Genomic DNA, 18,868 nt, shown 5'->3' on the forward strand with positions numbered 1-18,868 from the left:
ACAATGATGATGATGCATTACGATTAGATGAGAGACCAATCACAAGCAGACAGCAGTGTCGCTGCAGGGACCCAGAACCCAACAAATCTGAAGTGTCAACATAGCAAATCAGTCAGTTGAAAATTATTTGTCTCCTCTTTTGGTTCTACCCTCAAGGGGATGTTTTATACAGTTTTTGCCAGTTGGCGGAGGGGACATCCCCCAGTTTCCATTCCCATTTCAAGCATCAAGTCAAATTATTTTATAATTAAAACATGGAGAAAAATTATGCAATTCTTGTTTTCATTTGCCAGCAGTGCAAAAAAGAACACCAGTGTTACAAAATTAATTTCAAATTATTCTGACATTAACTGAAATTATTATTTCCTGTAAATGCATTTTATACTTACTTTGAAATTATATTTTATCCAATTGGAAACAATTCCCATTTTGTACTTATACTTACTTATTTACTAGTTTTGAAGATAAAAGTATTTTGCTTTCATTTTGTTTAGTGTCTGTGAATAATTGTAAGTTGAATGTTTTCATTGACAATAAAAACTGTGATATAAGCTATTTTTGTCTAACACAGTACACAATTAAATGTCTTGCAGTACAAGTTCCTCAAGTGGTGCTGAATCGGATTGGAGTCAAGGAGAAGAGCGGAGACTGCGAGAGCACATCGGCAAACTCAAGGTGGAGAGAGGTTCTGTCAGAACCACTGTTCTCGAGTTGGAAAGCGTTCACGCAGACCCTCTCACTCGGCAGCCAATTTCTTTGGCTGAAGCACGGAAATTGGATCTGGAGACTGCTGTGCTAATGCAGGTAATTGCATTAGGATACTGTTATAATCCTAGACATGATACTAAAAGCTTTTCTTTTTAATATATATCTGGTTCATTCACAAAGTTAGGTACATTTAGCCCTAATATATTTTAGAGAATGGTTGATTTTTTTTGTCACTAATCTGATATATTGCGGAAGCACAAGTGCAATTGTAAGTGTATGGGCTCATGAAACCTGTGCAGTAGTGGTGAACTTTGTGCTCAACTCACACTAAATTTTTGAGTGATGTGTGCACTGGTGCACATTTCCTGTCATGTGGATGGTTATTGCCTGTTCTCTTTTTGTCTACAATTAACCATCGCCTGTTCTCTTTTTGTCTACAATTAACCTAGTCATAAACAGCATGAGTTTCTACTACAATGTTGTTCATTTAGCAGGAGCTGCTCTGTACTGTCAGGTCTTGTTGCACACCCTACAAGGCCTTTCCTCTATGTGGACGTTCACAAGCCCATATGGTTACAATTCAATTCTTCCACACTATAGAAGCTTGGGTTGGCCATCTTAAATGAATGATGAAACATAAGTACACAACTTCATATAAGCCGGCCCCTGTGGCAGAGTGGTTAGCACGTCACGCTATGATGCCAGGGGTCCCGGGTTCGAATCCTGGCCTGGGCATGGATATTTGTGAGTGTCCATTCATCAATTTCATCATATTATCACTCATCCCCATCTTCGCAAATTAGCCAAAAGTAGCAGTGGAGGCACATTGTGGTTCAGATCGCATTTTAAACTGTAGGTCCAGTCCCGATTAGCTCTACTGTGTATAAAGTGGACTTAAGACACAATACACCAAATCAATCAATCAATCAATTATATTTTAGAAAAGTTAATATTATAAAATTTATCAATATAATCTTTTCTATTATGCTTAATAATGAAAGCTTCACAATTAAAGCTGAAATGTTTCTACAAGAAAACTTTAATACTTGTTTTATTGTATTGAAATAAAACTACTAATTTAGTATCAAATGTTTAAATGAGTAAATACCATTATCAATGAACACTGATAGAAGTACAGATTTATCAGTCTCATCCATAATATAAAATAATATGTACACCAGAAAGGCTCTCAGACCATAAAACCTATCTAATGTAAGAACAGTGTGAAGGAGGACTCATCAGAATCAGAAGAGGCTGTGGAAATCAAAACACTAATGCACAGTCACCTCAAAGAGCCGACATGCTGTATAATGTTGTTGCAATTTCTGAAGATGAATATGTCTAAATTTTAACACAACAAGATATGATGAAGTGCAAAATTTGAAGTTTTATTGTAGGTAAAAATGTGAGAATTTCCAAAATATATATTAAAAAAACAAAACATTTTAACCATTCCTTCATTATATGGTTAGTAGTTATTAATAGTGGATAATTTTACTAATCTGACATTTTATAAATAATAATTCTGCCATTGTAGTATTGTTCTTTCGAATATAAAGTCAAAATCATGTGCTATGTTGTTAAATAAGATATTAATTTTTTTTAATTTCATTTTCATGAGTAGATTAACATTGGTGAATGGAGACACAAAATGGAACACTAATGCACTGACTGGAACTTGAAACCAGAACCTTCAGTATCAAGATCTGTCAGTCATCCTATAAAATACATCACACATGTTCTGCGTGAATAATATTTTACTACCTACTGGTATTTTTTAGTAATGGCAATATTGACTAGAACTCCTTATTACTCTGAATATACATTTTCAGGAACTGATGGCAATGCGAGAGGACAAGGCTGAACTGAGAGCGAGGGTGTATCTGCTGGAAAAAGAGCGAGCTGCCTTGGAGCTCAAACTCAGCAGTCACGATGCTCAGCAGCAGGCTCAGGTGGCCACGATCCAGCACCTGCAAGGCCAGTTACAGGAGTCCGAAAGGTTGCTTGAAGTCCGTAAAAAGGTATGCATGAAAAAAATTTAGCTAAGTTTATATCCTTTGAATAACAATACATTATACCACTTTCAAGTTAGTGTGAGTAGATTTATGAATTAATACAATTTTGTCTACACATCAGACTGGGTAGAAAAGATGCTATGCTATGGCCTTGAAAAGAATGCTGTGGTCAGTTTAGTATAAAATACAATTTTCATATTGTAATACAATGATGTCAATGTAAAGAAATAATAATAATCCGTGGCGCAATAGCCTGTGAAGGCCAATGCCTACCTACTGACTGCTAACCAGTTATGGGGTGACATGGTCAGCATGTCGAACCCCGTCATTGTTGTAGGTTTCCGTGACCAGGTTATGCTTCTCATTTGTAGCTCCCCAATTTCCTCACGATGGTGGGTGGCCATAATATTCAATACACAAGCCGAAATCTCGGGAGAAAAGTTGTTATGCTTCCCCCAGGAAATTTGAACATGCACACACACATCCTGTAGCCAGAGCCAAAAGCTTGCATGGTGCAGGACAAAAGAAATAAAATATATATTTTTTTAAAAGTAATAGATTTTACAGGCTCTGTAGTTACCTTCTCTGCATTGGTGACAGCGTAACAAAATATTTCTTCAGAACAGCTTAAAAATATAAACCTATGTACGTAGCCTTCTGGTAGTTCTTTTCTTTCTTTCTCAAACGTTTCCATTGCAGTATGCAATTTTACTTTCCTTTTATTTTCCATTCCCTATTTCAATTTATATTTTTATTTGCATTTTTAAAACTTTCACTTTCACTTAGGACAGAACCCATACCATTGATATTAGGATCAGAAAGTATTGATGGGAATTTGATCACAGTTACTTTTTCAGTTTTTTGCAGGACCCTCAAATATCCTGGAAGGTAAGCAAATTGCATAATATGTCTTAATTATGCAATAGCAATGTGGGAAGAAGTTGATTTTGCAACTAAATGATTATCTCATGTGAACGTTATAATAATTTAAAAGAAAACTCTGGTTCCAATGGAAAACTTATTTTCAAATTTATATTCATATATCTTCAGAATTATCTTAAATTGTTATTTTTTATGCATTCTGAAAATTTGAGTATCTGCAGAAATTCAATCGATATAAGCTATTACATATACAGGGTGTCCCACTAGCTTTCGAACTCGAAAAAAACGTTATAATTTCCGAACAAACATACATAGGAAAATGAAATTCACAACACACGTACCTTGATTCATGCTGAATACATGATTGTCACAGCAGTTGCTGCAAGTGTCTTCCCTGGACGTCCAGGCATGTTTATACACGGCGTTCCATATTGGGAAAAGTCCGATGTAGATTCTCCGGTGTGTTCTCGTGAATCGCATTTTCGATGTTGTTTCGCAACTCTTGCAGTGATCGTGGTTTGTTTCTGTACACACCTTTAAGGAAAACCTATAAAAAGATATCTGGAGGTTTCAAATCTGGGGATCTTGGTGGCCACAATCCTTTGGAGATGATTCTGTCACCAAAAAAAGAACTCAATTTCTGCCATGGACACGTTGGAAGTATGGCATGTCGCTCCGTCTTGTTGGAAATAACCGTGACGCAGTTATTCATCATCCAGCTGATTCACAAATGCACTGAAGATGTGTAAGTAAACTTGTGTGTTTACTGTATCTTCAAAGAAGATTCCAATGATACGCTGTCGGGAAATTGCACACCAAACTCCCACCTTCAGTGGTCCTTTACGGCATCCAAATTGATGTTGAACGGTCTGATACGATCCCGATATCTAATATCTCTTTACAATGAACACACGTTCTGGTACGGTGTACCGATCTATCCTCGCGATGCAGGGAGTCGCGCATCACACTAACCCACACGCACCACTTCCCCTGGCGCCACCTACCGTCTTTGTTTTGACGCGTGCGTTTATTTTCAACCCTGCCTCGTGTTCAGCATGAAACAAGGTACGTGTATTGTGAATTTCATTTTCCTATGTATGTTTGTTCGGAAATTATAACATTTTTTTCGGGTTCGAAAGCTAGTGGGACACCCGTTATATATACAAAATTTGATTTTTTAAAAAAATGTTTGTTTATGTGTGTCAATGTGTGCAAGGACCTCTGTGAGAAAATAAAAATTCAGTCCGGGAAAGGCAAACTTAAAGTGTACATTGCTCATCAATGTCACGATTCAAATTGAGACATGCAATGGCAAGTCAAAATTGCCATATAATTAGTTAGCTCTATTGCATATAATCAAAGTCCCACCCCGAAAAGTCCAGTGTTGCTTAATTTGAATTGGATAGCATTTGGCTAATAGAGAGGATGAGGATGATTGACAATCACAAACAAACATGAACAGGACACATAACGCAAACTCCATGTTTATAGTGGCTTTGGGTCCAGGTACCAGAGCTTCATTTATCTTTAAGAATGCAGTCTCCAGGATATGCTGGTTGACATTTGAGTGCTATCCAAAATGGTCAGCCTCTTACACCTTGTTTGCTGGGCTAGCTGTAAAGCTTTCAATATCTATGATCAGTTGTGGGTTATGCTATGTGTTCAGTCACCAGAACATCTGAGTTTTGTGCAGTTGCACAAATGTTGCACTAAAGTAGGTCAGGTACATTTTTGAATATACTTTCTTGCTGTTTATGTACGTTATTATAATGACAAATTTTCACCAAGGAACCTTGTTTATTATTCCTAAAAGTGGGAGGGAGGCAAATCTGCTCTACACCACTGCTCACCCAAATTTAAAAATATATGAATACAATAAGATTAAGACATTTGTGTACAATACATAATTGTGATGTCCTCCCCTAACCTATATTTTGATCCTAATTTATCCCTGAATTTGTAACATGATTTTCTATAGAAAGCTTAGCCATTGAGGGTCAAATGCCAGACCAATAAAGATGACACACAGAAGGTAACATGCTTGTTTTATTTAACGTTTTACAGTGGCTGCACACATTTATTTGCAAGGAAATTGTATAAATGTTATTTACAATCTGACAGGATAATAATACATGGATTATAATTAACCCCTTCTCTAATATCAGTTTCTTTTTTATTCTTTCATTACTTTTACCAGAAGAGTGAAGCCAACGGAACTGAAGAAGATCAGGAAAAAGAAGAGGAGTCAGAACTAGGAGAAGCTCTTCGAAGGGAATCTAAACTAAAAGATAGACTTCAAGAAATGGTTTCTACATTAGAGAAAGTTAGCAAAAACTCCGAACTGAGACACCAACAGTCTGCTGATCTCGTTAATGATTTGAAGAGAGCAAACAGGTAATGGATTTTATTACTTACATTAGTATGTTAGTGAATGTAACATTTACTTAAGTCTGTGATATCAGTATCGGAAAGTATTGAATCATATTTAATTATCAAAACTAGCACTCAGCTTTTCCAGACTCACTGCATTCCACAAAGAAAGTAAAATTTTTGTTACTTCTACAACAGAGTTGTAAATCAAGAAAAGATTTCATGGTTAAATAACATCTAATATCCTGAATGTGGTATAAGGGTATTTACTATTATTATTTTGAAGAAAGAGTTGGCTAATTTGACATTTATTTATTCATAATGGATGAGGTAAATACGGTTTAAGTATTACCTACATGAAGTTTCATGTTTCCGCATAATTAATCGGAAAAACTATCTAATTGTGCAAACGGATGTCGGAACCGGAACCAGGGGGGAGTGGCAGGGAGGCTTCTCTCGAATCTGAAACATCTGAGAAGGGTCATTGATCTGAAAAGACATGTAAAGTTCAGATTGATCATTGAAATACAATACCAGGTACCTAGCTGCTATGATAATTACAGATCAAAATATCTAATTTTAAAGCAGTTGGCGACTTGCCCCATATTTGACACCGTGGCCCTCTCCAACCATGCACTATATTTGAAAGTCTTCGTTACAAAAATGTTAGCCAAGCAAATGCTCTAAAATTACTGAGTCTAGCAAATGCTCTAAAATTACTGAGAGTTTCATTTCTTAATCTCAATCTCTGAATAGCAGTCTGAGATTTGAAATATCAGTAAAAGGTGAAAGAATCACCATCTTAAAAGCACGTTTACTGATTTTGCAAATGCCATAACAGTCAACTTTTAATGAAAAAATTATACGTTAATATTTAATACAGCATGTGGTTTAGGTGAGACGAGGGATGAAAGTGAGGCGTCACCAATTTTGTGACTATACATGCAGCAAATATGGAGGTTTCCAACTGGGCAGAGTTTTTACAGGCTAAAGGCTCTGATGTCTGAATTAAGAATCAGTGTAACCCACTGTGGGAGTTTGTGTTTTGTCATCCATACGTTTGTTATTATCCCTTCATCCATTTCATCTTGTCACCATTCATCGCCATCATCACAAGTAGCCAAAAGTGGAAGAAAAATTACGAAATATAACCTAACTCAACATTATTTGCTTCTCACCATCTCTCGCACCTTAGCTAACAGTAAAAATATACCAAATAATATAAGTAAATGGAGCATTGATTGCCTGATTAATTTATTTATCGCCACTTGTTTGTACTGTTATGTTAACCAGAGCGGAGAGAATGATAAGAGGAAGGATAGAAACAACAGGGTGGCGACAGACCTGGAAAACCTGGAAAACCGGGAAAAGTCAGGGAATTTGAGGTGTCAAAAAAAGTCAGGGAAATGTCAGGGAATTTCGTCTTGATTGACTTCGAACAGTCTTTTGACGAAAATTGTTATAACTCTGGCACTATGGGAGCAATCTACTTCGGATAACTTTTGTTTTGCAGCTAAAACATCAGCGCATGCAACGGTGTACAATTTACAACACCGGACCGAGGAAGGGGGCTTGGGGGGCACGTCCCCCGAATTTCAATGGAAAAAACAAAAATCTGGAGTTTGCCCCCTCTTCTCCCGCTATTTTGGGGAGAAGGCGCAAACTTTAGTATTCTTTTCAAAGAATGGGCATTTCTCAACAGAATGAAACATGTTTTATGTTCTTGGGTGCCATACAAGTTGAATAATAAGCCAAAATGTGATTATTTTTTTTTTTACGAAATGTATAAGTAATTTACATTTTTGGAGGAAAATTGTTATAACTCGGGCACTAAGGGAGCAATCTACTTCGGATAAGTTTTGTTTTGCAGCTAAAACATCAGAGCATGCAGCGGTGTATAATTCAGAACGCCGAACCAAGTAAAGGGGGTTTGGGGGGAGCGACTACCGAATTTCAATGGAAAAAAAACAACAAAAATATGGAGTTTACCCACTATTCTCCCGTTATTTGGAAAGAAGGTGCGATCTTTAGTATTCTTTTCGAAGAATGGACATTTCTCAAGAGAATGAAACATGTTTCATGTTCTTTGGTGCCATACAAGTTGAATAATATGCCAAAATGTGATTTTTCTTTTTTTACGAAAAATAGGTAATATGCATGTTTGGAGGAAAAATTGTTATAACTCGGGTACTATGGGGGCAATCTACTTCGGATAAGTTTTGGTTTGCAGCTAAAACATCATAGCATGCAACTGTGTACAATTCAGAACACCGAACCGAAGAAGGGGGGGTTTGGGGGCGCAACTACCGAATTTCAATGAAAAAAAAATCTGGAGTTTACCTCCTCTTCTCCCTCTATTTTGGGGAGAAGGCGCAAACCTTAGTATTCTCTTCAAAGAATGGACGTTTCCAAAGAGATTGAAATATGTTTCATGTTCTTTGGTGCCATACAAGTTGAATAATATGCCAAAATGTGATTTTTCTTTTTTTTACGAAAAATAGGTAATTTGCATTTTTGGAGGAAAATTGTTATAACTCTGGCACTACGGGAGCAATCTACTTCGGATATGTTTTGTTTTGCAGATAAAACATCAGAGCATGCAACAGTGTACAATTCAGAACGCCGAACCGAGGAAGGGGGTTTGGGGTGGTGCGACCCCCGAATTTCAATGGAAAAGACAAATATCTGGAGTTTGCTACATTCTTTTCAAAGAATGGACATTTCTCAAGAGAATGAAACATGTTTCATGTTCTCGGGTGCCATACAAGTTGAATAATAAGCCAAAATGTGAAACTGTTTTTTACGAAAAATAGGTAATTTGCATTTTTGGAGGAAAATTGTTATAACTTGGGCACTATGGGAGCAATCTACTTCGGATAAGTTTTGTTTTGCAGCTAAAACATCAGAGCATGCAACGGTGTACAATTCAGAATGTCGAACCGAGGAAAGGGGGTTTGGGGGGAGCGACTACCGAGTTTCAATGAAAAAAAAACAAAAAAACATCTGGAGTTTACCCCCTCTTCTCCCACTATTTGGGAAGACGGTGGGAACTTTAGTATTCTTTTCAAAGAATGGATATTTCTCAAGAGAATGAAACATGTTTCATGTTCTTTGGTGCCATACAAGTTGAATTATGAGCCAAAATGTGAAAGAAACTCTGTTCGGAAATGTGGCATGGATATGTTGCGGAGGGGGGGGGGGGGGAGAGCTTGGCCATCAATATGAATTTCCCAGGCTTGCTCCAGACCTGTGTCAGAGTTTCCACCCAAACATAAGAGTATGAAGGTCCAAAACGCACATTCATTTCGTAATCAGCACCATGATACCATATGGTATCATCGGACCAGTACGACCTTACCCTGATGATACCATAATGGTTGGTATCATTGGAGGAGTAAAGGTTAAGCCTCTAAATATTATGTGGTGAAAAATGCATTGAATTATCATTTTTTCTTGTCCGTATGGGAGTAGTAAGGGAACTTGTCAACAGATGGAGGGGATAAGAGCCGGTGGCGCCGTCCGATAGTTGTCAGACGTCGTAGTTAGGCATTTTGTTGGGCAAACTGAAGGAACATGGAAACAAATATGTTCCATTGATACATACGATTTTTGTCGAATATCACCACCCGACAAAGTATCTCACTACACCATGCGACAGAAATTGCATGGACTGAAACATCCAACAAAAATCGCATGCATAAACAAGAAGAGCTTTAGACTGCAAATATGCTGCTGGAATTTTATTACTCTTCTGGCTCACTTCACATTATTTAATGTAGCAGTGCTTACGAAGGTTTTCTTTCATCATCCTGACGCATTACTGGTTTCGCACAAGTTAACATACGTTTACAATGACATTGCACTATTCTTACATATCAAGAAGAACCCAACCAAATGGGATATATATTGAATACTATCACGAAAAAGTTAAACATAAATCTACATTGGTGAACGTTATAAAAATTGGCAAGTGCATGCTCCCAACATCAAATTTACTGCAACACTAGTATTGAAATGAAATTAATGCCACTCTCTGTCCTGTCTGTTTAATCTCGTGAGAGATGGTCTTAAATTTCTCACTGAGTGAAGTTAATGTCCAATATTATGAAATAAAATACTAATAATAAATACGTAAATATTTTAATATCATATTTACTCGAATCATTCAATCATAACAGCAAATCACTTCCTTCAAGAATTGACTTTTCTCTGCCAGCCCTGCTAAATTTTCACTTTCCATCTACTGATTTATACGAGGGGTGGCCAGAAAGTAATTTCCAATTAGTAGGTACATTGATTTTTTGCAAACGCCAAAACCGTTAAAAATGGTAATTGCTGCGAAATTATGTTTAGGAATGTGCAGTGATGTCTAGACACATTTTTCGCCCGTTCGAAATATCGAAATAATGCGAATTTGGCAAAAGATGCGAATTGTAGGCATTTTTAGCGATTTTTTTTAAAAGAAATGTCCTAAAACCATGAAATCCAACATCCTTGTCTTTTCTAGGCCATGTTTGTGTACAAAGAACATTCAAGTTTTCCAACATTTTACTCAAGAGTAAACTATAGAGTTATACGTACGTGAAATGATTCCGACAGCCACATTAAATCATATATTTCCCACGATTTTTTCAACTTCTATCAAAATCATTTGCATCACAGAGCAAAGTGGCAAGGTTATAACAGGAGATTGAGTGCTTATCTACCGTCACACGGGAGCCACATCTTCGTATTTGTCGCACGAGATATGTTTTGAATTACCACGCTAAGTGCGTTCTATCGGCATTTCTCGATTGAGTAATAATGGAGCTCAGTCGTTAGGGCATCTGACTACTATGCGAGAGACCCGGGTTCGATCCCCAGCGGGGGAGAACCGGGATGTTTTCCACCTATTCAAACTGCTCCGGCGCCCACCCAGCATCATACGAAGCTGGTACCTTGAGGAAACTTTGAGGGATAAAGGCAGCCAAGAGTGTGGTGCTGATCACATCATCCCCACGTTCAGCCGTGATCAAGAAAGTGTGGGGACCTAACCCCACACCAAAATTTCATTATCTAAAATCCTTCCCTTAAAATTAATAAAGGGGTATGGAAAATAACTTTCAAGATATCAAACTCTCGCGAAGAGGCATAAGCCATGTGACTTACAATTTGAAACAGTAGTTTAAAAACACCATGAAGGTATAATTTCAGATATTTGCCAGAAAATGCGCTAAAATGAAAATGTGAATTTTGGGAAAAATTTTCGGCATAATCACCACCGTTGTTCTGGCATGTGTCGCACCATGGCACTAAATTTTGTATGCCCATGGTATATGTGTGTGACACCAAAGAGTGGAACAATCTCTACCGCAATGTAGCTGTCAAATCCTTGCCTTGCCAGAAACCTCTTCAGTTAAACAAAGAGATGAAAGTAGGTACATTCAAGGCCAGGGCTGTACAGGGAGTGGTCCAAGTTCTCTCACCTGAAGTGATGCAAAGGGCCCGTGTGTACTTAGCTCTATGGGGTTGTGCACATTCGATTGGCCTTCCCTGAATTGTCTGCACAATCATCTGACCATCCTATCACCCACGACGTTCGGTCTGCACAACTCACACGATTGCTCTGTGCCAAATTCTGAGTGTGCAATGTAGGCTACATCGCAGTCGGTGGGAGACTGTATGAGAGCTGCAATCTTTAACCTAGAACTGTCCTAAACCGGCTACATTGCAACTGTACCAGATTACAGCTACATGCCACTTCTTCCTGCCTGTATGTGTGTGTCGCTCTCTGACCACTAGTGCTGCGTACAGGTACCATTGGAGCTTTTCCAGGATGCCCCTCGTATATGAACTTTCAGAAGCTTTTATTATTAGTGTGTTCCTGTTTTAATGTGTTGGTTAGCTAAATCAGGTACCTATACAATGCAATTCTATAAATTCCTTGATATCCCATCGATAATGTAAGGAAATATGACACTTTCTTTTGTTTGATTCAGTTGTTTCACTTATATGCAAGAGTTAAGTTGTTTGTTTTACAGAGAAGAGAGAAGTAGCTCTATGCATTGAAAAATGAGTCCGCACTCATAGTTTTTGCAAGCAGAGGGTTCCAAACCTCAGTGGAAATATCAACATATAATACCGAGAATGTATAAGGAGTATTTCTTAATCAGTCACTCTTATCTCATTTAGTCGTAACTTTACAATAAGCAAGTATGTTATTTTAAACTTACTGCATATGACAAAATTCCATAATCCTTCCTTAGCTTGTGAATTGTAATAATTTTCCAAATTCACTATTTTGCAGTTTGAATTCAAGTCATAGAGAATAGAGAAATTAAGTCAATTTAATAGAAGGTAATATTCATACTTAGCAAAACCATATGTGGATCTGTATGAGTTTATTATTTCCATTTGTAAAAACATCAATTTAGTTTAGTTTGTAATTGTCAGGGAAAAATGTAAATTTTGTCCTGGAAAACCTGGAAAAGTCAGGGAATTTCATTTCTGCTTGTTTGTAGCCACCCTGAACAAGGAATCTGAAACAGGACCATCAGAGCATTTGTCTTAGTTGATTATGAAATTTTAAGAAAACCTATTTGTTTGTCAAAATGTATATTCAGTGGTGTCACTGGAAGGGTGAGCCCAGACGCATGGGATGGGGGAAGGGGGTTTGAGTTCATGTTGTTATGGCTGTGATTTTTTTTAGAAGCAGAAATGTTTTACATGTTAAAATATGAAAAATGTATAGTGCCTGCAAAATAAAAGATACCATATTGCCCCAATCTCATCAACTGCCTTCGCTATTAGCCAAAAATGTCAGAAAAGTGAAGTAAAATAAACTAAATCTATCATTAAATTATTTCTTTTGAACTCTTTCATTCATGTAATTCTTCTTTAGTATGAAACGTTGTTGTTAAAATTATACTACAATTTATAAAATGCTAAAATGCTAAATGAGAACACTGGCAACTTTCTTTGCAACACATCCAAAAGAAATTTTCAGAAACATGGATTTTCTCAATACGTTTGCATGTGTACTGTGTTCGCTTTTAAAAGTAGCGTATTCTCAATTATGTTACTAATCATTAAAGGAATGCCTCACTGCATGCGAAGATCTAGTACCGGGCAGGGATGGAATATATTTCAGTTTTCTTGCATTAAGCGCCGTTTAATGGAATTATGAGTAATAAAATAATCTGCAATAAATGCCTCTGGGCATTATCTTATCTCTTATGAGGCTTTGCCACTGTGGATATTCATATATTCAATGACTTCTGTATGTATTATGTGTAATAAATATATAAATATAACAATAGAATATATTTGATATTGTAAAAACTGACTGATGGATTTGAAAACCTGTGCCCCAACTCCAAAATAAGTTCCAACGTCCCTGATTGTGCAACGCAGAAACACGAAACTTCACATAGGTAATATGTATGGTTATACTGTAATATTTGAATATCTGGACTGCATCAAGTAACGAGTGTTCAGTGCGCAAACTTTCTCTTTGCTCAGTAAAGTATTAGGCCATAGAATGTAGCAAGTATCATTGTATCAATGGTTGTCTCCAGTTGAGACAATGGGCTTGGCCTCGCTCAGGTAGAAAATGTTTAACCTATAGTGTTAAATCGAGGGTTTGGGATCCAACAGCTGAATGGCTGCCACTCTTGCTTTTAGTACAAATGGTCCTGGATTCGATTCTAGGTTAGAACCTAAAAAAAACTGGTGTTTACTCAACATCTTGAGAACTGGGAAACTGAAAAGAAGTGGGCTCATGTAGGAAGTCCGATAACAGCAGCAATGGGACTGACCACATATGTCACCCAGTAAAAGGTTGCTCAGTAGGCTTGGGCCCTCAAGGATGTTGCATTGTGGAGTTCAAACAAGTGTTCTCGGGTTACCAACTGAACCTGGCTGGTAATCCGAGAACACTTGTTTGAGTCACGTCGCCAGGAAAGCTACAATTCCTATTTTTGTGGAGTTCAGTTCATAGTTTAGTAGTATTGGAGGTATGCAATTAATTGCAATTGCGGAAGAAATGCAAGTAATACAATTCTGACACTGTGTTGCATCAAAAGTATTGGTGTAAAGAAATGTGTGTTGATGGACCAAAGAGCAAAACACACCTGCTCAACCCACATACGCGAAAACCCAGATACTCGAAAATGAAATATGTTTTCATGATCCTTTCATCATTTTACTTTATTAAAGTTCAAATTTCTAATTACCTTATAGCAGAAGTATTTGATTTGAGCACATCTTAACAGAAGGGTACAGTTTCAGGCAATTCGGAAGCTATAGATTCATAATCTCCATGTTGATATTTTCTTATTTTTAAGGATAACTCTATGGAATTGCATTTTGTCACAATATATTTGTGTGGATACTTGCTTGTTTTGAAACCTGTATTTGCAGTAACTTGTTAGTGTTACCTTGTAATCTAGTGACCCTGTGTTTAATTTAGTGAATCAGATCCCACTTTAAATGAGTCATCATGCCCTGTCTGTTCATTAGAAACTTTATACTAAAATGTTATTGTAACTGTGGTGTTCTGTTAAGAAACTAAACCATTTCTCATTCCTTCTAACAGTGCCTTGGTACAAACACTGGAAAAATCTAAGAAGAAATATCAATCGAGACTGAAAAAATTAGAGCAACAGATGCTAACAATGGTAGAGAGGCATTCATCACAGGTAATTTAGTATGAGCTTTAAAAAGTATTGATTGTTCTGTTACACCTCGAATCCAAGTACATGAACATAGGGGAATTATAATTCCTCCCACAAGTGCAAGAATGCATTTTTTTTGGGGGGGGGGGTTCCATATCGTCGCACCAATGCCAGAACCACAAATGTGCAAATTTTGACGTTTTCAGTCAGTGCAGCTTCTGATTACTTTTTCTTGATAGTTTCCTATGTTAATTTTTATGATCTAATAAATAAGTAGGTACATATTTTACTGATGACAACATTTATTCATATGTAAAACCTGTTTTTTTCCAGGATCTTCAATATTACAATGCTTTTATCTCAATAAGATTTGGCACATTTGTAGTTTTGGCATTGGTGCGAAAGAGGCATGTGAACCATTCAGGTTCTTCAAAAATTTGAAATTTTACATCAGATTAGTGGAATATTGGTTTTTGGTAGTGGCCAATTGAGGTATAATTCATGTACACGAATTTATAAGGCAAATCTGAATACATATCGCAGTTCCTTTTTTTAAAAAGCAAACCCCATTGCAGTGCCTCGTTACATACCAGGCCTTTTATGTTGTTCCACAATATGGTATAGATATGTGAAATTTTAATCTTGTTCCACAATATGGTATAGATATGTTACATTGTAAAGCATTAGAGGTTTAGGCTGTATGTTAGGTATAGGCTACAAAGTGGTTTACAATTTCATACTCATAAGAATGCATTTTATTCGACATTATTTATTCCATTTTCCTTGAATTGGAGTAGGAATTGTAGAATGGCACTAGGACATTCGGCTGTTAATTGTTTTTCTTTGGTTTTCTACTCACATTTGCCTTGGTTACTGGTGTGTTTCCTTGTCCTGGAATGCCAGAACGGGTGCCCACTTGACTGACGTCCATACTCGGCTCCGTATGTTTCCTTTGCATGGCTTGTAGTATGCTCTGCACAGTGAACGTCTGACTGGATGAAGAATCGCTTCACTACTGCACACACAATCATATCTGACCACTACTCGGATGTGCATGCGCAATAAATCAGTGCATTCATCCTGTGTCTATACCATATTATGAAAAGGAAGGAGTATTATATAGTGTGCAAAATTAAAGCAACAAACATAAACCTCGCCCTGCAGGTAGAAATGTCCCATGCAATGGTCCAAGATTGCTGATAAATGTATAGAGTATTATTGTCGTGTATTTTAAACGGAAGATGGCAGTCGTGTCATGCAGTACTGTATGACCACCATCTGATGATGTCTGCAGCACCCCTAGCGGCAAGTGTACCTTCTGGTGACTGCTCATATCAGACCAGCATCAACTTGCAATGTGTATACAATACGCTATGACACAGAGGAGACATCTGGAAGACTCGCTACGGTGGAGAGCGATAGGTCGAATGGAGGTAGGGTAGTCGCAAGGTGATGTGACCAGATGGCTCAATGTGCATCAGTCTGTTGTGTCTCAAATGTGGCAGCAAATTGTTGAGACTGAAAATGTAACCCTACGACCTGGGCAAGGACGACCATGAGTGACAACAGTGAGAGAGGACCATTACATGGTCCTCAGAGCAAGACGATGCCCCCGTAGTACTGCACAGCGGGTGTATGTGACCTTGCAGCAACCGCTGGATCTGTTGTATCCAGATTCACTGTGAACAGGAGATTTGAACTAATAAGACTGTATTCCAGACGACCAGCTGTCTGTGTTCCTTTGACACGACTCCAGAAAAGAAGACGTCTGGAGTGGTGCCATCAGCATGTCAACTGGACGGATGAACAGTGAGCCAATTTTCTCCTCAGTGATGAGTCAAGATTCGGTCTCCACTCCGATTCACAAAGAATTCGCATCTGGATAGAACCAGGAACACTATTTCGATCAGAGAATATTGTGGAAAAGAAACCAATATGAAGGAGGCTCCATCATGGTGTGGGCTGGTATGGCAACCGGAAAAACAGCTCTGCATGAGATGGTACGTCACAAACGGCAAGGTATAACTGCTATCAGGTTCCGAGATGAGATCTTGGCATCGTATGTTTGGTTGTTTCGAGGTGCTGTTGGTCAAGAGTTTCTCTTCATGGGTGAAAATGCTCGTCCTCATAGAACAGGGCTGGTGGATGACTTCTTGGAAGGTGTTGAAGATATTGTGCGCATAGAGTGGCCTACTCGCTCACCCAACTTAAATCCAATAGAACATGTTTGGGATTCTCTAGGACAATGCATTGCATCATACCAGCATCCACCAATCACTCTCCAGGAATTACGCAATGCTCCACAAGAATGGGTGTTATTGCCACAATATGGCATTGGTGTCCTGATTTGTAGCATACAAAGTTGTAGTCAGGCTTGTATTGCTGCCAGAGGTGGTCACACACCATGTTGAATGGACGTAACTGGTTTTAGTTTTTTGTTTGTACCATTAACTCAATGTGTGCCACACAAAAGTGTCCCCCCGCCTCCCCCCCCCCTCCCAAAGTCCTGTGGGTAAAAGTGGTGTAAGTGGTGTTTCTCTTGTTCTGGTTTGAGGTACATGCTAATTATATGCAAAAGATCAATGTTCGTGTGTGTTTCCTGTATGTATGCATGTGTTGCTTTAATTTTACACACTAGTGTAAATAATAGATATGGATAAAAAAGTATGCTGAAGTTAAAACTTCCATATTGCCAGCTCAATACTGTTTGTCGTATGTCCATCTACACTAACTCTTCAGAAGAGCTGATTGAAGTTGGAACATGGATTTTTAATACACTGCACTATTTGTGCAAATATTTTATTAATGTTGATAATTCACACTACTTGACATCCATATACGTCTCTTTGGAACGTTACGCATTAACACACAATAATGTCATCAATTCATGTCCGACGAATAGTGAAGAAATGACAAAACAGTATACAGCTGGTGATATGTAGTTCAACGGAAGCTACAGTAGAGCAGTTGGTCCCACTGCCATGTGGGAGACCCAGGTCAATTCTGGGGATGGGTGATCGGATGGGAATTCAGCCTCTAATAAATCGGCACTCAGAACATGGTGCTGATCACACCACCTCCAGTATGAATGTGCATTTGTGGCACAGTGCAATGCAGGGAATATCTTTACCCATAGCCAAGCCTGTTCTTTCTGTAAGAGTTGTCTTGTTGCTTCTAGGTCCGCACTCTGAAACAGAGGATAACTGTACTGGAAGACGAAATAGCCATCAGCAAAACCAACCAGCCAGGACATAGCTCTGGAGCCAGTGAAACTTCATTGTGACACGAGGTTATCGAAACTGCCACTGTGACTCACCCTAGTCTTTATCGTGATAATTTAGAATTAGGTGGTGAAGAACCAGAACTCACAATAGGACTGTCAATTTAATAGGGTACTCATAATTTCAGGTAGAGACAGGTTATATTTGTGACCAGCTATGTTACATGTACCTGCAGATTTCGTAACGTAGTCTTCCCAATTCTTCCTAGATTTAATTTATTTGACTGGAATATGTTTCTTTATTAATTGCTGCTGACAGTTTAGGGGTTTAGGCTTAAGTAACCAGAGAGAATAATGGTTTTTTAGATTTCCTATAGTTAAGTACAAGTTATATTAACAGTGCTCAGATCTCAATAACCCTTTCCTGTACCTGAGGTTTTTCATTACGTGCACAATGTACAATAGAACACACAAGATAGAGTCGCATTCCTGTTAATGATTGGTAGAGTTGCAGTGACATTACTTATTTACCTCTAAATCTGTCTGCCTATATTGTGTGAATAAAATCAAATACAACCAATGCTGGTCCATTGGCAGTAGCACAACAAACTTATTAAAATTTTATCATAGCATTAACTGAAATAGTAGTTGCAATATATAGCAAACTGAAATAGTAGTTGCAATATATAGCTTTATTCAGTCATCCAAACTTCAAATTGATCACAATTTTTCTTCAGACCTGGAAATCAAGAACAAATTATCATATTGAATACAGTAGGAGGAAAGAAAAAGATGTATGAGAAAATTATCAAAGACCGGAAAAGAATTATAAAGCTAAACTCTTTCATGGAAACTTTATTTGTAAATGAAACTACAAATTCTATTATTGAACATTTTTGGTTAAGACTGCAAAATACAGTTTTATCTGAAATAAATTACATGAAAGTGGTGTCAAATGCCAACAAATGTGAAAAGAAAGACAAGGAAAGCCTCAGCTGATAAACAGAATGGCAACTTTA

At 37.7% G+C, this 18,868-nt stretch overlaps 1 protein-coding gene across 4 annotated transcripts in view; it reads left to right on the forward strand.

The window, feature by feature from the left end:
- LOC146000394 (colorectal mutant cancer protein) overlaps positions 1–18,474 on the forward strand; it is a 247,271-nt gene extending 228,797 nt beyond the window's left edge. For all 4 annotated transcript variants that reach the window (XM_083137984.1, XM_083138000.1, XM_083137992.1 and 1 more), the window contains 5 exons: positions 594–804; positions 2,541–2,729; positions 5,803–5,999; positions 14,551–14,653; positions 17,808–18,474. In XM_083137984.1, the coding sequence (XP_082994110.1) occupies positions 594–804; positions 2,541–2,729; positions 5,803–5,999; positions 14,551–14,653; positions 17,808–17,912 (805 nt within the window). In that variant the 3' untranslated portion in view covers positions 17,913–18,474. The remainder of the gene's footprint in view (positions 1–593; positions 805–2,540; positions 2,730–5,802; positions 6,000–14,550; positions 14,654–17,807) is intronic.
- The last annotated feature ends 394 nt before the right edge of the window (positions 18,475–18,868 follow it).

This window comes from Lepisma saccharinum, chromosome 1, assembly GCF_977018435.1.
Source record: "Lepisma saccharinum chromosome 1, izLepSacc3.1, whole genome shotgun sequence".
NCBI lineage: Eukaryota > Metazoa > Arthropoda > Insecta > Zygentoma > Lepismatidae > Lepisma > Lepisma saccharinum.